This window comes from Dendrobates tinctorius, unplaced genomic scaffold (assembly GCF_039654945.1).
Source record: "Dendrobates tinctorius isolate UK_male_01 unplaced genomic scaffold, ASM3965494v1 ptg000063l, whole genome shotgun sequence".
Classification (NCBI taxonomy): domain Eukaryota; kingdom Metazoa; phylum Chordata; class Amphibia; order Anura; family Dendrobatidae; genus Dendrobates; species Dendrobates tinctorius.
In genome coordinates, this window is record NW_027361731.1 from 27,906,444 (window position 1) to 27,931,100 (window position 24,657).

Sequence of the window (24,657 nt, forward strand, 5' to 3'; positions counted from 1 at the left end):
GGAGGAGAACACAGGAGGAGACAGAAGGAAGGAGGACAAATGAGGAGGGAGGAGGACAGAGGAGGCTGGAGGGAGGAGGACACAGGAGGAAGCCGGAGGGAGGACACAGAAGGCTGGAGTGAAGAGGACAAGGGAGGAGGACACAGGAGGAGGCTGGAAGGAGGAGGACACAGGAGGAGACAGAAGGAAGGAGGACAGATGAGGCTGGAGGTGAAGGACACAGGAGGAGGCTGGAGGGTGACGGACACAGAAGGAGGCTGGAGGACACAAGAGGAGGCTGGAGGGAAGAGGACACAGAAGGAGGCTGTAGGACACAGGAGCAGGCTGGAGGGAAGAGGACACAGGAGGCGGTTGGAGGCATAAGGATGGAGGACAGATGAGGAGTCTGGAGGGAGAAGAACACAGGAGGGGTGTGGAGGGAGGAGAAGGAGGAAACAGGAGGCTGGAGGAAGGAGGACACAGGAGTCTGGAGGGAGGAGAACGAATAAGGAGAGTCAGGAGGGAGGAGGACAAATAAAGAGGAGTCTGGAGGAGGAGCAGTTTCACGTTACCGCTGAACTCTTTCTTCAGGAATTGCTGGAAGCTTTGCCTTCCTTTCGGATCCCGGATGAGCTCACTGAAGTTGAACGTCCAGCGCTCGACCCGCAGCTTTGTAGGAATCTCCACTCTGGAACAAGAAGAAGGTGATAAATTAAAGAGCCGGTGTCAAGTCCCCACTGCATAATGAGCTGTTCTACATTTTTGCGGAGTCACAAGCCCCATGTGTGTAACCCTTTCTGGGTGCCCCTTTTCGAAGGGGAGAGCAGCGGGGCGGGTTTAGTTGGGTACGAGATGGATAGCACCTGCCACACACAGAACGACCCAACACAGATGGCTGTGGCCCTGGCACACACTGCAGACACGTCTTCTCCAGCGGAGCTCCAGGGGCCGGAAGTCAGTGGAGAAAATCATGATCATCACAAGACTTCATACACTTTTAAGTTCATGCTCAAAACTTATAACTCTGCCAACCTCCTGCCAAGCAAGCGACTTCACCGCCCTCCTCACACCACTAGCCGGCAATAAAAAAAGGACTCTGTGAAACCTTCCACTCCCTCCTGAGCCCTGATGTACAGGCTCCGGTCACCAACCTCAGCGGGGAGGATCTGCCACTTATTTCCTAGATGAAATCAGCCACCAGGACATTTTTTGCACAACCTCCTCATTGCCTGGACCCCCTTCCCTCCCTCACCTTAAATGCACTTTCCACCTTTGAACCTGTCACAGAAGAAGCTACCCGACTCCTCGCTGCTTCTCGCTCTAAAACCTACACCAGTGACCCTATTCCCTCACATCTCCTCCAGTCCCACTCCACGGCTGTCACCACTTAACTAAAATATCTAACCTCTCTCTTTCTTCCGGTACTTTTCACTCCATCACACGCGCCGTCACAACACTTCTACTAAAAAAAAAAAAAAAACACCCCTCGACCACAACTGCACTGCTGACTACATACCTGTCTCTAATCTACTTTCATCTGTAAACTCCTTGAACGCTCGGTTCACTCCGTCTGATCCGCTGTCTCTTAGATAACGCCCTTCACTCCTTACAATCTGGTTTCCGCTCTTTACACTCTACTGAATCTGATATTAATAAAGTCTCTAATGATCTACTAACAGCTAAATCTAATGGTCATTACTCCATGCTAATTCTCCTGGGTCTCTGCAGCATCTGACGCCGCAGACCACCAGCTCCTCATCACTATGCTCCAGTCCATCCGTCACAAGGACACCATTCTGTCCTGGTTGTTCTCCTACATCTCTGTCCACTCCTCCAGTGTATCATCTCTCAGCTCCTCTCCCTCTCCTTTTATTTTCGGGGTTCCTCAGGGCTCAGTCCTAGGTTGGCTCCTCTTACTGTCAGGGTTCCTTAGGGCTGAGTCCTAGGTCCCCTGCTCTTACTGTTGGGGCTCCTCAAGGCTCAGTCCTAGGCCCTCTCCTCTTACTGTCGGGGTTCCTCAGACCTCAGTCTTAGGTCCCCTCTTATTGTCGGGGTTCCTCAGAGCTGAGTCCTTGGTCCCCTCTTCTTACAGTCGGTGTTCCTCAGTGCTCAGTCCTAGGTCCCCTCTTATTGTCGGGGTTCCTCAGAGCTGAGTCCTAGGTCCCCTCTTCTTACTGTCGGGGTTCCTCAGGGCTCAGTCCTAGGTCTCCTCCTCTTACTGTCGGGGTACCTCAGTCCTTGGTCCCCTCCTCTTATTGTCGGTGTTCCTCAGTACTCAGTCCTAGGTCCCCTCTTCTTACTGTCGAAGACTGCCATCTCTGTGTGTGGGTCCACCATAACTCCCAGTAGCACCCAGCTGTCTTCCTTTATTCCCTATATCCAATCACTCGCTCATGTCACCTGCACCTTAAAAACATCTCCAGAATCTGATCTTTTCTCACCTTTCAAACTGAAAAAACTCTTACCATCGCGCTTATTTATTCCTGTGTGGACTACTGCATCCCTCTACTGATCGGCCTCCCCCTACCCCATCTCTCCCCTCTCCAATCCGTCCCTCATGCTGCAGCCAGGGTAGTATTTCTGTCCAGCTGCTCCACCGATGCCTCCACACTGTGCCAGCCTTTACACTGGTTACCCACCCACTATAGAATACAATATAAATGTATCTCTTACCCACAAAGATCTCCACATACTCGCCGCAGCCCTTTAAGTCTATTGCTTGTCACCAGAATAAGATCTCTGCTTCCTGTCAGTGAATGATTAACCTTCACACTTTTCAATATGGAGGACACTATTAAAAGGCCCTCCACTATTAAAGGGCACCTGAGAGGGGAATGGCTGACACCATATTAACCCCCTCACCTATCTGAGGGATAGATCAGGCCCCTACAACACCCTCCGGTCTGTTGTCACATGACTGCTCTTTTGTTACAGGAGTGTATGTCACATGATCGCATCACAGCTGCTGATTGGCCGAGAGGGATCATGTGATTCACCAGATGACAAACCCAGGGGGGTGCTGTGGTGGGGTTATAACCCTCATGTAGCTTCATGATCCCAACCTGCAGAGCAGGGGCGTCACCACTTACAGTTTGGCATTCAGGTCCCATAACATGGTGTCATCTGTGATCCAGGGGTTACTGGGGAGGCAGCCAGACATGATGGGGTCGTGAGAGTAAAACTGCTCGCAGTACTTAAGTATCCTGCAAAGGAGGAAGTGGGAAATGAGGAAGCAGGACCCAGAGGAAGCGGGACCCCAAGTGTAAGCCATCCAATTATCTACAGATCCTATATGGAGGGAAGTATGGGGGGCTGCTCATCAAAGGAAACAGCCACAGTAACTCAGCCATAAGGCGGAGACCCTATAATGTTACAGAGTGGGGGGGAGAAGACACCACTGCTCTACAGTCCCCATATCTGCACAGTCCGGACCTCCTCTGGTATCAGCACAAACACTGAGCCCCCACCGGGAGCTTCATGCCCGAGTAGCTGCATGCAGCCGTACATCACCAAGCACAATGCTGAGTGGCGGATGGAGCGGTGGAAAGCTATTAGGTTCTTAGAGGTGGGGGGCACATACTTTTTTCCATATTAAAGTCTATGGATGTAGATAAGGACAGAGAAGCCCCTGAAGGTGGATGTGGGGGGTACATACTTTTCTACATATTAATGTCTATGGATGTAGATGAACAGAGAAGCCCTCTGAGGTGAATGTGGGGGGGGCACATACTTTTCTCCATATGCTGCATGTACACACTCACGCAGGTCTAGTATATACATATATCACATGCCATTTCCTATGGATACACTTTGGGAGTCTGTTGTCTTCAGGGTACATGATGTGGGGGGTCACTTACCCTGCCATGGACACCGAGGACTTGACAGTGGATCTCATCAGTGACTGTTGATAGTACATGATCTGTAAAATAGAGGTAGAGTGCTGAGGACCTGCTACTGCTGTGCTCTCACCCTGCATCCACCACCCCATGCTCTGTCCTGCACCCCCATGCTTTGCACTATACTCCGTTTATTTGCCCAGGGCCCGGTCCTTTGCCTTGTGATCTCGCCCTTTGCTCTTATTTGCCCTGTGTTCCTATCCTTTGCTCTCTGCACCCGTCCTTTGCCCTGTGGCTCCCCCATCCTCTGCCCCGTGGCTCCCCCGTCCTCTGCCCTGTGGATCCCCTGTCCTCTGCTTTGAAGCTCCCCCGTCCTCTGCCCTGTGGCTCCCCCGTCCTCTGCCCTGGGCTCACCCTGTAGTATTACGCAATCTGCGCTCTTTGATCACACATTAGTTGTAGGCAGATAATTCCAGTCTCCAGATACAGGGGATCCCGTGGAGATCACATATAGGGGGGACCATTCTAGATTATCAGATGACAGGTTACCAGTACATTACTATACACCAAGAATAAGTAAGTGAACCCGTAGGAATTTCTACACCGGTTAAGGTCCTGATTGATGACGAAATTGGAGGGTCACTGACAGCTGTTAAACAGTTACCTTTTACAACAATGTGGCAGATTTGGGGCAGATCTGCGGATGTTGAGACAGAGGACAGAGAAGCCCCCGGAGGTGGATGTGGGGGGCACATACTTTTTTCCATATATCTTGGTGATCTGCAGTGATTCTCCCGGATGCCTAGACGGAGGACAGAGAAGCCCCCAGAGGTGGATGTGGGGGGGGCACATACTTTTTTCCATATATCTTGGTGATCTGCAGTGATTCTCCCGGATGCCTAGACGGAGGACAGAGAAGCCCCCAGAGGTGGATGTGGGGGGGGCACATACTTTTTTCCATATATCTTGGTGATCTGCAGTGATTCTCCCGGACGCCTAGACGGAGGACAGAGAAGCCCCCGGAGGTGGATGTGGGGGGCACATACTTTTCTCCTTATATCTCGGTGATCTGCAGCGATTCTCCATAATGCCTCCTCCACCTCAGGGTAATTTACTGCAATGATCTTTATGGTGACTGGTGTAAAACTAACAACACAGGCGGAACCACAGCGCGGAGAGGAAAAGTAAGTGAACCCTTGATTTAAGATCCTGTAGAGCTGCTCCACCTGGACTTGCAGACACCACAACGAGGAGTTTCAGGTCATCGATATTTGTGGGAGCCTCGTGTGCACGGTGCGCAGATCTCAGCATCGCGAGGGGAGGTCCGGACTCAGCCGCCAACTTCTTCAGATTACTTCTTGTGTCAGTACCTTGTATCACCGAACGTCTCGTCTACAGTAATGGTCGCAGCGTGCATGTCCTCTTGAGTGATGCTCCATGCCCTGCTGTCACTGATCCCAGATGGCCAGCAAATCAGACCAGGACAACCCCTCCATCATGACCCTCTCCCCTCCACCATGATGTCCCCTCCGCTGTGACACCATGACCAGCCTCTCTGCCATGACCCTCCCCCTCCGTGACCAGCCCCTCCGCCATGAAGTCCCCTCCACCGTGACCAGCCCCTCCACCATAACTCTCCCTCCACCATGACAGACATCTTCCTCCACATTTTAATCATCTGCCTATAGCACATTTTCCCGGAAGCGTCCAGGTGATCTGGAGCCTTTGCTATCTTCATAAAACCTCAGACGGCGGGGTGCTCGGGGCATCGCTAACCAAGAAGTTCAGATTGGTCAGTTACCAGGCCACACACCCCACCCAATCAGCCCGCGCACCTCGAACACAGACACACACTGTGCGGCCCGCACCACACACAGACACACACAGTGCAGCCCACCCCACACACAGACACACATAGTGCAGCCCACCCCACACACAGACACACACAGTGCAGCCCACCCCACACACAGACACACATAGTACACATAGTGCAGCCTGCACCACACACAGACACACACTGTGTGGCCCGCACCACACACAGACACACACTGTGCGGCCCACCCCACACACAGTGCAGTCCACCCCACACACAGACACACATAGTGCAGCCTGCACCACACACAGACACACATAGTGCAGCCTGCACCACACACAGACACACACAGTGCAGCCCACCCCACACACAGACACACACAGTGCAGCCCACCCCACACACAGACACACACAGTGCAGCCCACCCCACACACAGACACACATAGTGCAGCCCGCACCACACACAGACACACACAGTGCAGCCCACCCCACACACAGACACACACTGTGCAGCCCACCCCACACACAGACACACACTGTGCGGCCCACCCCACACACAGACACACACTGTGCGGCCCGCACCACACACAGACACACTGTGCGGCCCACCCCACAGACACACACTGTGCAGCCCACTCCACACAGACACACAGTGCAGCCCACCCCACAGACACACACTGTGCAGCCCACCCCACACACAGACACACACAGTGCAGCCCACCCCACACACAGACACACACAGTGCAGCCCACCCCACACACAGACACACATAGTGCAGCCCACCCCACACACAGACACACATAGTGCAGCCTGCACCACACAGACACACATAGTGCAGCCTGCACCACACAGACACACACAGTGCAGCCCACCCCACACACAGACACACACAGTGCAGCCTGCACCACACACAGACACACATAGTGCAGCCTGCACCACACACAGACACACATAGTGCAGCCCACCCCACACACAGACACACACAGTGCAGCCCACCCCACACACAGTGCAGCCCACCCCACACACAGACACACATAGTGCAGCCCACCCCACACACAGACACACACAGTGCAGCCTGCACCACACACAGACACACATAGTGCAGCCTGCACCACACACAGACACACATAGTGCAGCCCACCCCACACACAGACACACACAGTGCAGCCCACCCCACACACAGTGCAGCCCACCCCACACACAGACACACATAGTGCAGCCTGCACCACACACAGACAAACACACACACACTGTGTGGCCCGCATCACACACACAGACACACACAGTGCAGCCCGCACCACAAAGACACAGTGTGAGTCCCGCACCGTACACAGACACACTGTGAAGCTTGCACCACACACACACACACACACACACACACTGTGCCGATGGCAATTAAAAAATAATGTGAGAAAAAAAAAGTTGAAAAACAAAGAAATATAAAACAAAACATAAACATCTGCATGAGCCCCGGATACAAAGAGAAGAGAAAAGGCTCAGGAGGTGTCTGGAAACCTCCGATGCTTCTGGGGTTAATGGGACCAGCACCAATTATTCCCGGGATCCAATCTCGCCGCCATTATTAAAATTCTTTTTCCCAAACGGCTGTTGGAGATGAAGTTCACACCAGGGTTCACTTACTTTTCTCCCTGTACTGCAGATTGTAATAGATGACTTGCCTTGCAGATGTACATCCTGTGCTGGATTAGAGGGATTTACCAGATGCCGGATTATCGGGCATGGACTGGCATATACAGTATGCCCCCCCCGCCGGTTAGTTGTGACCAGTAATACGCATGTAGCGGTGCGGAGCACGTCCCCTCCCGAAAGAGGTGCATTCACATCCAGCAAGCAGAGCTACTTACCTCTCTCCGGTAGAACTCCACCGTCATCTTCTGCAGAAAAGAAACAGGAACATATTACACAGGAAACCCGTGCGATCAGTGCCCACCCCGCGACTGCGCAGACACGCCGCACCAAAATGGCACTATTCTCTGAGCTGTCACCGCGAGCACAAGAGGAAGAGTCACCGGACAGAGGGAGAGCCGGAGCGGCCCGACAGCTATAAGGGAGAGCCGGAGCGGCCCGACAGCTATGAGATGAGGGAGAGCCGGAGCGGCCCGACAGCTATGAGGGAGGGCCGGAGCGGCCCGACAGCTATGAGGGAGGGCCGGAGCGGCCCGACAGCTATGAGGGAGTGCCGGAGCGGCCCGACAGCTATGAGGGAGAGCCGGAGCGGCCCGACAGCTATGAGGGAGGGCCGGAGCGGCCCGACAGCTATGAGGGAGGGCCGGAGCGGCCCGACAGCTATGAGGGAGGGCCGGAGCGGCCCGACAGCTATGAGGGAGAGCCAGGGGCGGCCCGACAGCTATGAGGGAGAGCCGGGGCGGCCCGACAGCTATGAGGGAGAGCCGGGGCGGCCCGACAGCTATGAGGGAGAGTCGGGGCGGCCCGACAGCTATGAGGGAGAGCCGGGGCGGCCCGACAGCTATGAGGGAGAGCCGGGGCGGCCCGACAGCTATGAGGGAGAGTCGGGGCGGCCCGACAGCTATGAGGGAGAGCCGGGGCGGCCCGACAGCTATGAGGGAGAGCCGGGGCGGCCCGACAGCTATGAGATGAGGGAGAGGCGGAGCGGCCCGACAGCTATGAGGGAGAGCCGGAGCGGCCCGACAGCTATGAGGGAGGGCCGGAGCGGCCCGACAGCTATGAGGGAGGGCCGGAGCGGCCCGACAGCTATGAGGGAGGGCCGGAGCGGCCCGACAGCTATGAGGGAGGGCCGGAGCGGCCCGACAGCTATGAGGGAGGGCCGGAGCGGCCCGACAGCTATGAGGGAGGGCCGGAGCGGCCCGACAGCTATGAGGGAGAGCCGGAGCGGCCCGACAGCTATGAGGGAGAGCCAGGGGCGGCCCGACAGCTATGAGGGAGAGCCGGGGCGGCCCGACAGCTATGAGGGAGAGCCGGGGCGGCCCGACAGCTATGAGGGAGAGCCGGGGCGGCCCGACAGCTATGAGGGAGAGTCGGGGCGGCCCGACAGCTATGAGGGAGAGCCGGGGCGGCCCGACAGCTATGAGGGAGAGCCGGGGCGGCCCGACAGCTATGAGGGAGAGTCGGGGCGGCCCGACAGCTATGAGGGAGAGCCGGGGCGGCCCGACAGCTATGAGGGAGAGCCGGGGCGGCCCGACAGCTATGAGATGAGGGAGAGGCGGAGCGGCCCGACAGCTATGAGGGAGAGCCGGAGCGGCCCGACAGCTATGAGGGAGAGCCGGAGCGGCCCGACAGCTATGAGGGAGGGCAGGAGCGGCCCGACAGCTATGAGGGAAAGACGGAGCCACGGAAAAAAGGAAGAGTCACGGAAAAGACGACGGCAGTCAAGTGACTGAACAGGGAAGCCCGCAAACGTAAACTGCGACTGCAACATACCCCTGACCAGAGCCCAGTACTGGGCAGACACACTGCGAGACAATGGGGGAGCATGGCCAACACTAGCACCAACAGGTACAACAGTGTGCTCACAACAGAATAGTGACCAAAGCTCTGGAGGCTAAGACAGCGGAATAGTGAGTGCAGCTCTAGAGGTGACTGGAGGATATGGTATGGCTTTGTTTATTATTTGAGAGGCTGGATACTGTTGGGGAAGAAACATGCAATAATGTCCCGTAGACCCCAGAAGTTCAGGTTGAGAACATGTCGTCTCTGGCCGGGGTCCATGTGAGGACTGGGGCCCCTATATACGGTTTACATGTCCGTTCCTCAGGATCTGCGCTTCAGGCCTCCTTACAGACACGCGGTTATACACACGCCGTTCCTCAGGAGCTGCGCTCCCGGCCTCCTTATAGACACACGGTTATACACACTCTGTTCCTCGGGAGCTGCGCTCCTGGCCACTTCAGAGGCACACGGTTATACACACGCCGTTCCTCAGGAGCTGCGCTCCCAGCCTCCTTACAGACACACAGTTATACACACACACACTGTTTCTCAGGAGCTGTGCTCCCAGCCTCCTTACAGGCACACGGTTATACATACACCGTTCCTCGGGAGCTGCGCTCCCGGCCTCCTTACAGGCACGCGCTTATACACACGCCGTTCCTCAGGAGATGCGCTCCCGGCCTTCTTACAGATACACGATTATACACACTCTGTTCCTCGGGAGCTGCGCTCCTGGCCACTTCAGAGGCACACGGTTATACACACGCCGTTCCTCAGGAGCTGCGCTCCCAGCCTCCTTACAGACACACAGTTATACACACACACACTGTTTCTCAGGAGCTGTGCTCCCAGCCTCCTTACAGGCACACGGTTATACATACACCGTTCCTCGGGAGCTGCGCTCCCGGCCTCCTTACAGGCACGCGCTTATACACACGCCGTTCCTCAGGAGATGCGCTCCCGGCCTTCTTACAAACATGCAATTATACACACGCTGTTCCTCAGGAGCTGTACTTATGGCCTCCTTACAGACACGCAGTTATACACACACTCTGTTTCTCAGGAGCTGTGCTCCCGGCCTCCTTACAGGCACACGGTTATACATACACCGTTCCTCGTAAGCTGCGCTCCTGGCCTCCTTACAGGCACGCGGTTATACGCACACGTCGTTTCTCAGGAGCTGCGTTCCCGGCCTCCTTACAGATACACAATTATACTCATGCCGTCGCCGTTCCTCGGGAGCTGCGCTTCAGGCCTCCTTACAGACACGCGGTTATACGCACGCTGTTCCTCAGGAGCTGCGCTCACCGCCTCCTTACAGGCGCTCCTGGCCTCCTTACAGCCACATGGCTATACACACGCCGTTCCTCGGGAGCTGTGCTTATGGTTTCCTTACAGACACACGGTTATACACACTCTGTTCCTCAGGAGCTGCGCTCCCAGCCTCCTTACAGGCAAGCGGTTATACACACGTCGTTTCTTAGGAGCTGCGCTACCAGCCTCCTTACAGGCACGCGGTTATACGCACAGGTCGTTTCTCAGGAGCTGCGCTCCCAGCCTCCTTACAGGCAAGCGGTTATACACACGTCGTTTCTCAGGAGCTGCGCTACCAGCCTCCTTACAGGCACGCGGTTATACGCACAGGTCGTTTCTCAGGAGCTGCGCTCCCAGCCTCCTTACAGGCAAGCGGTTATACGCACGTCGTTTCTCAGGAGCTGCGCTACCAGCCTCCTTACAGGCAAGCGGTTATACACACGTCGTTTCTCAGGAGCTGCGCTACCAGCCTCCTTACAGGCACGCGCTTATACGCACAGGTCGTTTCTCAGGAGCTGCGCTCCCAGCCTCCTTACAGGCAAGCGGTTATACGCACGTCGTTTCTCAGGAGCTGCGCTACCAGCCTCCTTACAGGCACGCGGTTATACGCACACGTCGTTTCTCAGGAGCTGCGCTCACCACCTCCTTACAGGCACGCGGTTATACGCACACGTCGTTTCTCAGGAGCTGCGCTCACCGCCTCCTTACAGGCACGCGGTTATACGCACACGTCGTTTCTCAGGAGCTGCTCTTCCGGCCTCCTTACAGACACACGATTATACACACGCTGTCGCCGTTCCTCGGGAGCTGTGCTTCAGGCCTCCTTACAGACACGCGGTTATACATACGCTGTTCCTCAGGAGCTGCGCTCACTGCCTCCTTACAGGCACGCGGTTATATGCACACGTCGTTTCTCAGGAGCTGCGCTCACCGCCTCCTTACAGGCACGCGGTTATACGCACACGTCGTTTCTCAGGAGCTGCGCTCACCGCCTCCTTACAGGCACGCGGTTATACGCACACGTCGTTTCTCAGGAGCTGCGCTCCCAGCCTCCTTACAGGCACGCGGTTATACGCACACGTCGTTTCTCAGGAGCTGCTCTTCCGGCCTCCTTACAGATACACGATTATACACTCGCCGTCGCCGTTCCTCGGGAGCTGCGCTTCAGGCCTCCTTACAGACACGCGGTTATACGCACGCTGTTCCTCAGGAGCTGTGCTCACCACCTCCTTACAGGCACGCGGTTATACGCACGCTGTTCCTCAGGAGCTACGCTCACCGCCTCCTTACAGACACGCGGTTATACGCACGCTGTTCCTCAGGAGCTGCGCTCCCGGCCTCCTTACAGGCACGCGGTTATACGCACGCTGTTCCTCAGGAGCTGCGCTCCCGGCCTCCTTACAGACACGCGGTTATACGCATGCTGTTCCTCAGGAGCTGCGCTCCCGGCCTCCTTACTGGCACACGGTTATACGCACGCTGTTCCTCAGGAGCTGCGCTCACCGCCTCCTTACAGACACGCGGTTATACGCACGCTGTTCCTCAGGAGCTGCGCTCACCGCCTCCTTACAGGCACGCGGTTATACGCACACGTCGTTTCTCAGGAGCTGCGCTCACCGCCTCCTTACAGGCACGCGGTTATACGCACGCTGTTCCTCAGGAGCTGTGCTCACCACCTCCTTACAGGCACGCGGTTATACGCACGCTGTTCCTCAGGAGCTACGCTCACCGCCTCCTTACAGACACGCGGTTATACGCACGCTGTTCCTCAGGAGCTGCGCTCCCGGCCTCCTTACAGGCACGCGGTTATACGCACGCTGTTCCTCAGGAGCTGCGCTCCCGGCCTCCTTACAGACACGCGGTTATACGCATGCTGTTCCTCAGGAGCTGCGCTCCCGGCCTCCTTACTGGCACACGGTTATACGCACGCTGTTCCTCAGGAGCTGCGCTCACCGCCTCCTTACAGACACGCGGTTATACGCACGCTGTTCCTCAGGAGCTGCGCTCACCGCCTCCTTACAGGCACGCGGTTATACGCACACGTCGTTTCTCAGGAGCTGCGCTCACCGCCTCCTTACAGGCACGCGGTTATACGCACGCTGTTCCTCAGGAGCTGCGCTCACGGCCTCCTTACAGACACGCGGTTATACGCATGCTGTTCCTCAGGAGCTGCGCTCACGGCCTCCTTACAGGCACGCGGTTATACACACACTCGCTATGTGGTGGACAGTGAGGGGTTAGCGGTACTAATAGCGATGGTGCCAGTGGCAGCTTTTATGGCGTGACAAGCAGCGTTTGACCGTCACCAGAGACGCCCAGAGTCTGTAAGAGAAGAGACAAGAAGGAGGAGAGTGTCAGCAGGTGAACTACAAGTCACAGCAGGAAGACAGCATACAGCAGGGCATGATGGCAGAAAAATGGGCATCAGCAGCCCCCAGCCTTCACAGTCAATGCAGAGGGATCGGAGGCTGGACTGACCTCCACCCCGGCCCTGAGACTGCGGGGGGCATGTGGGTGCAGAGACTCGGGGGGTGACGGATAAACGTGACCGCCTTCATTATTGTGTGGCATCGAGCACAACCGCTCCGCCAACCTGCCTGTTACCATGGTTACCAATCCCAGCAGACCCCAGTAATTTCATATTTCCACCGGAGGGGACAGCAGCGCAAAGCTGCAATGTTTATTACTGGACACAATGTCCATGAAGGTTCTGTGACCACCCCCATAATCACTGATGGCCCCCATACACAGGGCTGCAGTCACCAGACGCCCTGATCCGCTGTACACGGAGACCGTCCGTCCTCACCTGGTTACCTTGACGAAATTGGGGTCACTCGCCCTGTCTATCCCGTAGTCCAGAACATCCAGCATCCCCGGCTGTAAGAGAGCAGAGGCGAGTCACACAGCACACATGGACCGCGCCAGAGCCGAAGACACAGCGCACATGGACCGCGCCAGACCCGCAGACACAGCGCACATGGACCACGCCAGACCCGCAGACAGTGCACACATGGACCGCGCCAGACCCGCAGACAGTGCACATGGACCGCGCCAGACCCGCAGACAGCGCACATGGACCGCGCCAGACCCGCAGACAGTGCACATGGACCGCGCCAGACCCGCAGACAGCGCACATGGACCGCGCCAGACCCGCAGACAGCGCACATGGACCGCGCCAGAGCCGCAGACAGCGCACATGGACCGCGCCAGAGCCGCAGACAGCGCACATGGACCGCGCCAGAGCCGCAGACAGCGCACATGGACCGCGCCAGACCCGCAGACACAGCACACATGGACCGCGCCAGACCCGCAGACAGTGCACATGGACCGCGCCAGAGCCGCAGACAGCGCACATGGACCGCGCCAGAGCCGCAGACAGCGCACATGGACCGCGCCAGACCCGCAGACACAGCACACATGGACCGCGCCAGACCCGCAGACAGTGCACATGGACCGCGCCAGACCCGCAGACAGCGCACATGGACCGCGCCAGACCCGCAGACAGCGCACATGGACCGCGCCAGAGCCGCAGACAGCGCACATGGACCGCGCCAGAGCCGCAGACACAGCACACTTGGACCACGCCAGACCCGCAGACACAGCGCACATGGACCACGCCAGACCCACAGACACAACGCACCTGCACCGAGACAGACCCGCAGACACAGCACACATGGACCACGCCAGACCCACAGACACAACGCACCTGCACCGAGACAGACCCGCAGACACAGCACACATGGACCACGCCAGACCCGCAGACACAGCACACATGGACCACGCCAGACCCGCAGACACAGCGCACATGGACCGCGCCAGACCCGCAGACACAGCACACATGGACCGCGCCAGAGCCGAAGACACAGCGCACATGGACCGCGCCAGAGCCGCAGACACAGCGCACATGGACCACGCCAGACCCGCAGACAGTGCACATGGACCGCGCCAGACCCGCAGACAGTGCACATGGACCGCGCCAGACCCGCAGACAGTGCACATGGACCGCGCCAGACCCGCAGACAGCGCACATGGACCGCGCCAGACCCGCAGACAGCGCACATGGACCGCGCCAGACCCGCAGACAGCGCACATGGACCGCGCCAGAGCCGCAGACAGCGCACATGGACCGCGCCAGAGCCGCAGACACAGCACACTTGGACCACGCCAGACCCGCAGACACAGCGCACATGGACCACGCCAGACCCACAGACACAACGCACCTGCACCGAGACAGACCCGCAGACACAGCACACATGGACCACGCCAGACCCGCAGACACAGCACACATGGACCACGCCAGACCCGCAGACACAGCGCACATGGACCGCGCCAGACCCGCAGACACAGCACACATGGACCGCGCCAGAGCCGAAGACACAGAGCACATGGACCGCGCCAGAGCCGCAGACACAGCGCACATGGACCACGCCAGACCCGCAGACAGTGCACATGGACCGCGCCAGACCCGCAGACAGTGCACATGGACCGCGCCAGACCCGCAGACAGTGCACATGGACCGCGCCAGACCCGCAGACAGTGCACATGGACCGCGCCAGACCCGCAGACAGTGCACATGGACCGCGCCAGACCCGCAGACAGTGCACATGGACCGCGCCAGACCCGCAGACAGCGCACATGGACCGCGCCAGAGCCGCAGACAGCGCACATGGACCGCGCCAGAGCCGCAGACACAGCACACTTGGACCGCGCCAGACCCGCAGACACAGCGCACATGGACCACGCCAGACCCACAGACACAACGCACCTGCACCGAGACAGACCCGCAGACACAGCACACATGGACCACGCCAGACCCGCAGACACAGCACACATGGACCACGCCAGACCCGCAGACACAGCGCACATGGACCGCGCCAGACCCGCAGACACAGCGCACATGGACCACGCCAGACCCGCAGACAGTGCACATGGACCACGCCAGACCCGCAGACAGTGCACATGGACCGCGCCAGACCCGCAGACAGTGCACATGGACCGCGCCAGACCCGCAGACAGCGCACATGGACCGCGCCAGAGCCGCAGACAGCGCACATGGACCGCGCCAGAGCCGCAGACACAGCACACTTGGACCACGCCAGACCCGCAGACACAGCGCACATGGACCACGCCAGACCCACAGACACAACGCACCTGCACCGAGACAGACCCGCAGACACAGCACACATGGACCACGCCAGACCCGCAGACACAGCACACATGGACCACGCCAGACCCGCAGACACAGCGCACATGGACCGCGCCAGACCCGCAGACACAGCACACATGGACCGCGCCAGAGCCGAAGACACAGCGCACATGGACCGCGCCAGAGCCGAAGACACAGCGCACATGGACCGCGCCAGACCCGCAGACAGCGCACATGGACCGCGCCAGACCCACAGACACAGCACACATGGACCGCGCCAGAGCCGCAGACACAGCACACATGGACCACGCCAGACCCGCAGACACAGCGCACATGGACCACGCCAGACCCGCAGACAGCGCACATGGACCGCGCCAGACCCGCAGACAGCGCACATGGACCGCGCCAGACCCGCATACAGTGCACATGTACCGCGCCAGACCCGCAGACAGTGCACATGGACCGCGCCAGACCCGCAGACAGTGCACATGGACCGCGCCAGACCCGCAGACAGCGCACATGGACCGCGCCAGAGCCGCAGACAGCGCACATGGACCGCGCCAGAGCCGCAGACACAGCACACTTGGACCACGCCAGACCCGCAGACACAGCGCACATGGACCACGCCAGACCCACAGACACAACGCACCTGCACCGAGACAGACCCGCAGACACAGCACACATGGACCACGCCAGACCCGCAGACACAGCACACATGGACCACGCCAGACCCGCAGACACAGCACACATGGACCACGCCAGACCCGCAGACACAGCACACATGGACCACGCCAGACCCGCAGACACAGCACACATGGACCACGCCAGACCCGCAGACACAGCGCACATGGACCGCGCCAGACCCGCAGACACAGCGCACATGGACCACGCCAGACCCGCAGACAGTGCACATGGACCACGCCAGACCCGCAGACAGTGCACATGGACCGCGCCAGACCCGCAGACAGTGCACATGGACCGCGCCAGACCCGCAGACAGCGCACATGGACCGCGCCAGACCCGCAGACACAACGCACCTGCACCGAGACAGACCCGCAGACACAACGCACCTGCACCGAGACAGACCCGCAAACACAGCGCACCTGCACCGAGACATACCCGCAGACACAGCGCACCTGCACCGAGACAGGCCCGCAGACACAGCGCACCTGCACCGAGACATACCCGCAGACACAACGCACCTGCACCGAGACAGACCCGCAGACACAGCGCACCTGCACCGAGACATACCCGCAGACACAGCGCACCTGCACCGAGACAGGCCCGCAGACACAGCGCACCTGCACCGAGACATACCCGCAGACACAACGCACCTGCACCGAGACAGACCCGCAGACACAACGCACCTGCACCGAGACAGACCCGCAGACACAGCGCACCTGCACCGAGACATGCCCGCAGACACAGCGCACATGGACCACGCCAGACTCGCAGACAAAGCGCACGTGCACCGCGCCAGACCCGCAGACACAACGCACCTGCACCGAGACAGACCCGCAGACACAGCGCACCTGCACCAAGACAGACCCGCAGACACAGCGCACCTGCACCGAGACATACCCGCAGACACAGCGCACCCTTACCGAGACATACCCGCAGACACAACGCAACTGCACCGAGACATACCCGAGGACACAGCGCACCTGCACCGAGACATACCCGCAGACACAGAGCACCTGCACCGAGACATACCCGCAGACACAGCGCACCTGCACCGAGACATACCCGCAGACACAGCGCACCTGCACCGAGACAGACCCGCAGACACAACGCACCTGCACCGAGACATACCCGCAGACACAGCGCACCTGCACCGAGACATATCCGCAGACACAGTGCACGTGCAAAGCGCCAGACCCGCAGACACAGCGCACCTGCACCGAGACAGACCCGCAGACACAGTGCACTGACACCGCGCCAGACCCGCAGACACAGTACACCAACACCGTGCCAGACCCACAGACACAGCGCACTGGTATCACACTAAACCTACACAGAACTGACATGTCACCAAACCTGCAGATAGAGCACTGACACCACACCAATCCTACAGACACAGCACTGACACCACACCAATCCTACAGACACAGCACTGACACCTCACCAATCCTACAGACACAGCACTGACACCACACCAATCCTACAGATACAGTACTGACACCACACCAATCCTACAGACACAGCACTGACACCTCACCAATCCTACAGACACAGCACCGACACCTCACCAATCCTACAGATACAGCACGGATACCTCACCAATCCTACAGACACAGCACCGACACCTCACCAATCCTACAGATACAGCACGGACACCTCACCAATCCTACAGATACAGGACTGACAGCACCAATCCTACAGATACAGGACTGACACCTCACCAATCCTACAGATACAGCACCGACACCTCACCAATCCTACAGATACAGCACGGATACCTCACCAATCCTACAGATACAGGACTGACACCTCACCAATCCTACAGATACAGCACCGACACCTCACCAATCCTACAGATACAGCACGGATACCTCACCAATCCTACAGATACAGGACTGACACCTCACCAATCCTACAGATACAGGACTGACACCTCACCAATCCTACAGATACAGCACTGACACCTCACCAATACTACAGACACAGCACCGACACCTCACCAATCCTACAGACACAGCACTGACACCTCACCAATCCTACAGACACAGCACCGACACCTCACCAATCCTACAGATACAGCACGGACACCTCACCAATCCTACAGATACAGGACTGACAGCACCAATCCTACAGATACAGGACTGACACCTCACCAATCCTACAGATACAGGACTGACACCTCACCAATCCTACTGACACCTCATCAATCCTACTGACACCTCACCAATCCTACAGATACAGGACTGACACCTCACCAATCCTACAGACACAGCACTGACACCTCACCAATTCTACAGACACAGCACTGACACCTCACCAATCCTACAGACACAGCACTGACACCTCACCAATCCTACAGATACAGCACTGACACCTCACCAGTCCTACAGATACAGGACTGACACCACACCAATCCTACAGATACAGGACTGACACCTCACCAATCCTACAGATACAGGACTGACACCGCACCAATCCTACAGACACAGCACTGACACCTCACCAATCCTACAGACACAGCACGGACACCTCACCAATCCTACTGACACCTCACCAATCCTACAGACACAGCACTGACACCTCACCAATCCTACTGACACCACACCAATCCTACAGATACAGGACTGACACCTCACCAATCCTACGGATACAGGACTGACACCGCACCAATCCTACAGACACAGCACTGACACCTCACAAATCCTACAGACACAGCACTGACACCTCACCAATCCTACTGACACCACACCAATCCTACAGATACAGGACTGACACCTCACCAATCCTACGGATACAGGACTGACACCGCACCAATCCTACAGACACAGCACTGACACCTCACAAATCCTACAGACACAGCACTGACACCTCACCAATCCTACAGACACAGCACTGACACCTCACCAATCCTACAGACACAGCACTGACACCGCACCAATCCTACAGACACAGCACTGACACCTCACCAATCCTACAGATACAGCACTGACACCTCACCAATCCTACTGACACCACACCAATCCTACAGATACAGCACTGACACCTCACCAATCCTACAGACACAGCACTGACACCGCACCAATCCTACAGACACAGCACTGACACCTCACCAATCCTACTGACACAGCACTGACACCTCACCAATCCTACAGATACAGCACTGACACCTCACCAATCCTACTGACACCACACCAATCCTACAGATACAGCACTGACACCTCACCAATCCTACAGACACAGCACTGACACCTCACCAATCCTACAGACACAGCACTGACACCGCACCAATCCTACAGACACAGCACTGACACCAAACCAATCCTACTGACACCACACCAATCCTACACATACAGGACTGACACCTCACCAATCCTACAGACACAGCACTGACACCGCACCAATCAAACAGACACAGCACTGACACCTCACCAATCCTACAGACACAGCACTGACACCGCACCAATCCTACAGACACAGCACTGACACCTCACCAATCCTACTGACACCACACCAATCCTACAGATACAGCTAAGACACCTCACCAATCCTACAGACACAGCACTGACACCGCACCAATCCTACAGACACAGCACTGACACCTCACCAATCCTACAGACACAGCACTGACACCGCACCAATCGTACAGACACAGCACTGACACCTCACCAATCCTACAGACACAGCACTGACACCTCACCAATCCTACAGACACAGCACTGACACCTCACCAATCCTACAGACACAGCACTGACACCTCACCAATCCTACAGACACAGCACTGACACCTCACCAATCCTACAGACACAGCACTGACACCGCACCAATCCTACAGACACAGCACTGACACCTCACCAATCCTACAGACACAGCACTGACACCTCACCAATCCTACAGACACAGCACTGACACCTCACCAATCCTACAGACACAGCACTGACACCTCACCAATCCTACAGACACAGCACTGACACCTCACCAATCCTACTGACACCACACCAATCCTACAGATACAGGACTGACACCTCACCAATCCTACGGATACAGGACTGACACCGCACCAATCCTACAGACACAGCACTGACACCTCACAAATCCTACAGACACAGCACTGACACCTCACCAATCCTACTGACACCACACCAATCCTACAGATACAGGACTGACACCTCACCAATCCTACGGATACAGGACTGACACCGCACCAATCCTACAGACACAGCACTGACACCTCACAAATCCTACAGACACAGCACTGACACCTCACCAATCCTACAGACACAGCACTGACACCTCACCAATCCTACAGACACAGCACTGACACCGCACCAATCCTACAGACACAGCACTGACACCTCACCAATCCTACAGATACAGCACTGACACCTCACCAATCCTACTGACACCACACCAATCCTACAGATACAGCACTGACACCTCACCAATCCTACAGACACAGCACTGACACCGCACCAATCCTACAGACACAGCACTGACACCTCACCAATCCTACTGACACAGCACTGACACCTCACCAATCCTACAGATACAGCACTGACACCTCACCAATCCTACTGACACCACACCAATCCTACAGATACAGCACTGACACCTCACCAATCCTACAGACACAGCACTGACACCTCACCAATCCTACAGACACAGCACTGACACCGCACCAATCCTACAGACACAGCACTGACACCAAACCAATCCTACTGACACCACACCAATCCTACACATACAGGACTGACACCTCACCAATCCTACAGACACAGCACTGACACCGCACCAATCAAACAGACACAGCACTGACACCTCACCAATCCTACAGACACAGCACTGACACCGCACCAATCCTACAGACACAGCACTGACACCTCACCAATCCTACTGACACCACACCAATCCTACAGATACAGCACTGACACCTCACCAATCCTACAGACACAGCACTGACACCGCACCAATCCTACAGACACAGCACTGACACCTCACCAATCCTACAGACACAGCACTGACACCGCACCAATCGTACAGACACAGCACTGACACCTCACCAATCCTACAGACACAGCACTGACACCTCACCAATCCTACAGACACAGCACTGACACCTCACCAATCCTACAGACACAGCACTGACACCTCACCAATCCTACAGACACAGCACTGACACCTCACCAATCCTACAGACACAGCACTGACACCGCACCAATCCTACAGACACAGCACTGACACCTCACCAATCCTACAGACACAGCACTGACACCTCACCAATCCTACAGACACAGCACTGACACCTCACCAATCCTACAGACACAGCACTGACACCTCACCAATCCTACAGACACAGCACTGACACCGCACCAATCCTACAGATATAGGACTGACACCTCACCAATCCTACAGATACAGGACTGACACCACACCAATCCTACAGATACAGGACTGACACCTCACCAATCCTACAGATACAGGACTGACACCTCACCAATCCTACTGACACCTCATCAATCCTACTGACACCTCACCAATCCTACAGATACAGGACTGACACCTCACCAATCCTACAGACACAGCACTGACACCTCACCAATCCTACAGACACAGCACTGACACCTCACCAATCCTACAGACACAGCACCGACACCTCACCAATCCTACAGATACAGCACTGACACCTCACCAATCCTACAGACACAGCACTGACACCTCACCAATCCTACAGATACAGCACCGACACCTCACCAATCCTACAGATACAGGACTGACACCACACCAATCCTACAGATACAGGACTGACACCTCACCAATCCTACAGATACAGGACTGACACCACACCAATCCTACAGACACAGCACTGACACCTCACCAATCCTACAGACACAGCACTGACACCTCACCAATCCTACTGACACCTCACCAATCCTACAGACACAGCACGGACACCTCACCAATCCTAGTGACACCTCACCAATCCTACAGACACAGCACTGACACCTCACCAATCCTACTGACACCACACCAATCCTACAGATACAGGACTGACACCTCACCAATCGTACGGATACAGGACTGACACCGCACCAATCCTACAGACACAGCACTGACACCTCACAAATCCTACAGACACAGCACTGACACCTCACCAATCCTACAGACACAGCACTGACACCTCACCAATCCTACAGACACAGCACTGACACCGCACCAATCCTACAGACACAGCACTGACACCTCACCAATCCTACAGATACAGCACTGACACCTCACCAATCCTACTGACACCACACCAATCCTACAGATACAGCACTGACACCTCACCAATCCTACAGACACAGCACTGACACCGCACCAATCCTACAGACACAGCACTGACACCTCACCAATCCTACTGACACCACACCAATCCTACAGATACAGGACTGACACCTCACCAATCCTACAGATACAGCACTGACACCTCACCAATCCTACAGACACAGCACTGACACCGCACCAATCCTACAGACACAGAACTGACACCTCACCAATCCTACAGACACAGCACTGACACCTCACCAGTCCTACAGACACAGCACTGACACCTCACCAATCCTACAGACACAGCACTGACACCTCACCAATCCTACAGACACAGCACTGACACCTCACCAATCCTACAGACACAGCACTGACACCGCACCAATCCTACAGACACAGCACTGACACCTCACCAATCCTACAGACACAGCACTGACACCTCACCAATCCTACAGACACAGCACTGACACCGCACCAATCCTACAGACACAGCACTGACACCGCACCAATCCTACAGACACAGCACTGACACCTCACCAATCTTACAGACACAGCACTGACACCTCACCAATCCTACAGACACAGCACTGACACCTCACCAATCCTACAGACACAGCACTGACACCTCACCAATCCTATAGACACAGCACTGACACCACACCAATCCTACAGATACAGGACTGACACCTCACCAATCCTACAGACATAGCACTGACACCTCACCAATCCTACAGACACAGCACTGACACCTCACCAATCCTACAGACACAGCACTGACACCTCACCAATCCTACAGACACAGCACTGACACCTCACCAATCCTACAGACACAGCACTGACACCTCACCAATCCTACTGACACCACACCAATCCTACAGATACAGCACTGACACCTCACCAATCCTACAGACACAGCACTGACACCTCACCAATCCTACAGACACAGCACTGACACCGCACCAATCCTACAGACACAGCACTGACACCAAACCAATCCTACTGACACCACACCAATCCTACACATACAGGACTGACACCTCACCAATCCTACAGACACAGCACTGACACCGCACCAATCAAACAGACACAGCACTGACACCTCACCAATCCTACAGACACAGCACTGACACCGCACCAATCCTACAGACACAGCACTGACACCTCACCAATCCTACTGACACCACACCAATCCTACAGATACAGCACTGACACCTCACCAATCCTACAGACACAGCACTGACACCGCACCAATCCTACAGACACAGCACTGACACCTCACCAATCCTACAGACACAGCACTGACACCGCACCAATCGTACAGACACAGCACTGACACCTCACCAATCCTACAGACACAGCACTGACACCTCACCAATCCTACAGACACAGCACTGACACCTCACCAATCCTACAGACACAGCACTGACACCTCACCAATCCTACAGACACAGCACTGACACCTCACCAATCCTACAGACACAGCACTGACACCGCACCAATCCTACAGACACAGCACTGACACCTCACCAATCCTACAGACACAGCACTGACACCTCACCAATCCTACAGACACAGCACTGACACCTCACCAATCCTACAGACACAGCACTGACACCTCACCAATCCTACAGACACAGCACTGACACCGCACCAATCCTACAGATACAGGACTGACACCTCACCAATCCTACAGATACAGGACTGACACCACACCAATCCTACAGATACAGGACTGACACCTCACCAATCCTACAGATACAGGACTGACACCTCACCAATCCTACTGACACCTCATCAATCCTACTGACACCTCACCAATCCTACAGATACAGGACTGACACCTCACCAATCCTACAGACACAGCACTGACACCTCACCAATCCTACAGACACAGCACCGACACCTCACCAATCCTACAGATACAGCACTGACACCTCACCAATCCTACAGACACAGCACTGACACCTCACCAATCCTACAGATACAGCACCGACACCTCACCAATCCTACAGATACAGGACTGACATCACACCAATCCTACAGATACAGGACTGACACCTCACCAATCCTACAGATACAGGACTGACACCGCACCAATCCTACAGACACAGCACTGACACCTCACCAATCCTACAGACACAGCACTGACACCTCACC

At 56.4% G+C, this 24,657-nt stretch overlaps 1 protein-coding gene across 2 annotated transcripts in view; it reads right to left on the reverse strand.

Moving 5' to 3' along the window:
• RGS9 (regulator of G protein signaling 9) overlaps positions 1–24,657 on the reverse strand; it is a 186,840-nt gene that overhangs the window by 41,657 nt on the left and 120,526 nt on the right. For both annotated transcript variants that reach the window (XM_073579751.1, XM_073579750.1), the window contains exons 9-13: positions 13,185–13,247; positions 7,493–7,522; positions 3,837–3,898; positions 3,069–3,182; positions 552–667 (exon numbers count right to left, since the gene is read on the reverse strand). In XM_073579751.1, coding sequence (XP_073435852.1) covers positions 552–667; positions 3,069–3,182; positions 3,837–3,898; positions 7,493–7,522; positions 13,185–13,247 — 385 coding nt within the window. The remainder of the gene's footprint in view (positions 1–551; positions 668–3,068; positions 3,183–3,836; positions 3,899–7,492; positions 7,523–13,184; positions 13,248–24,657) is intronic.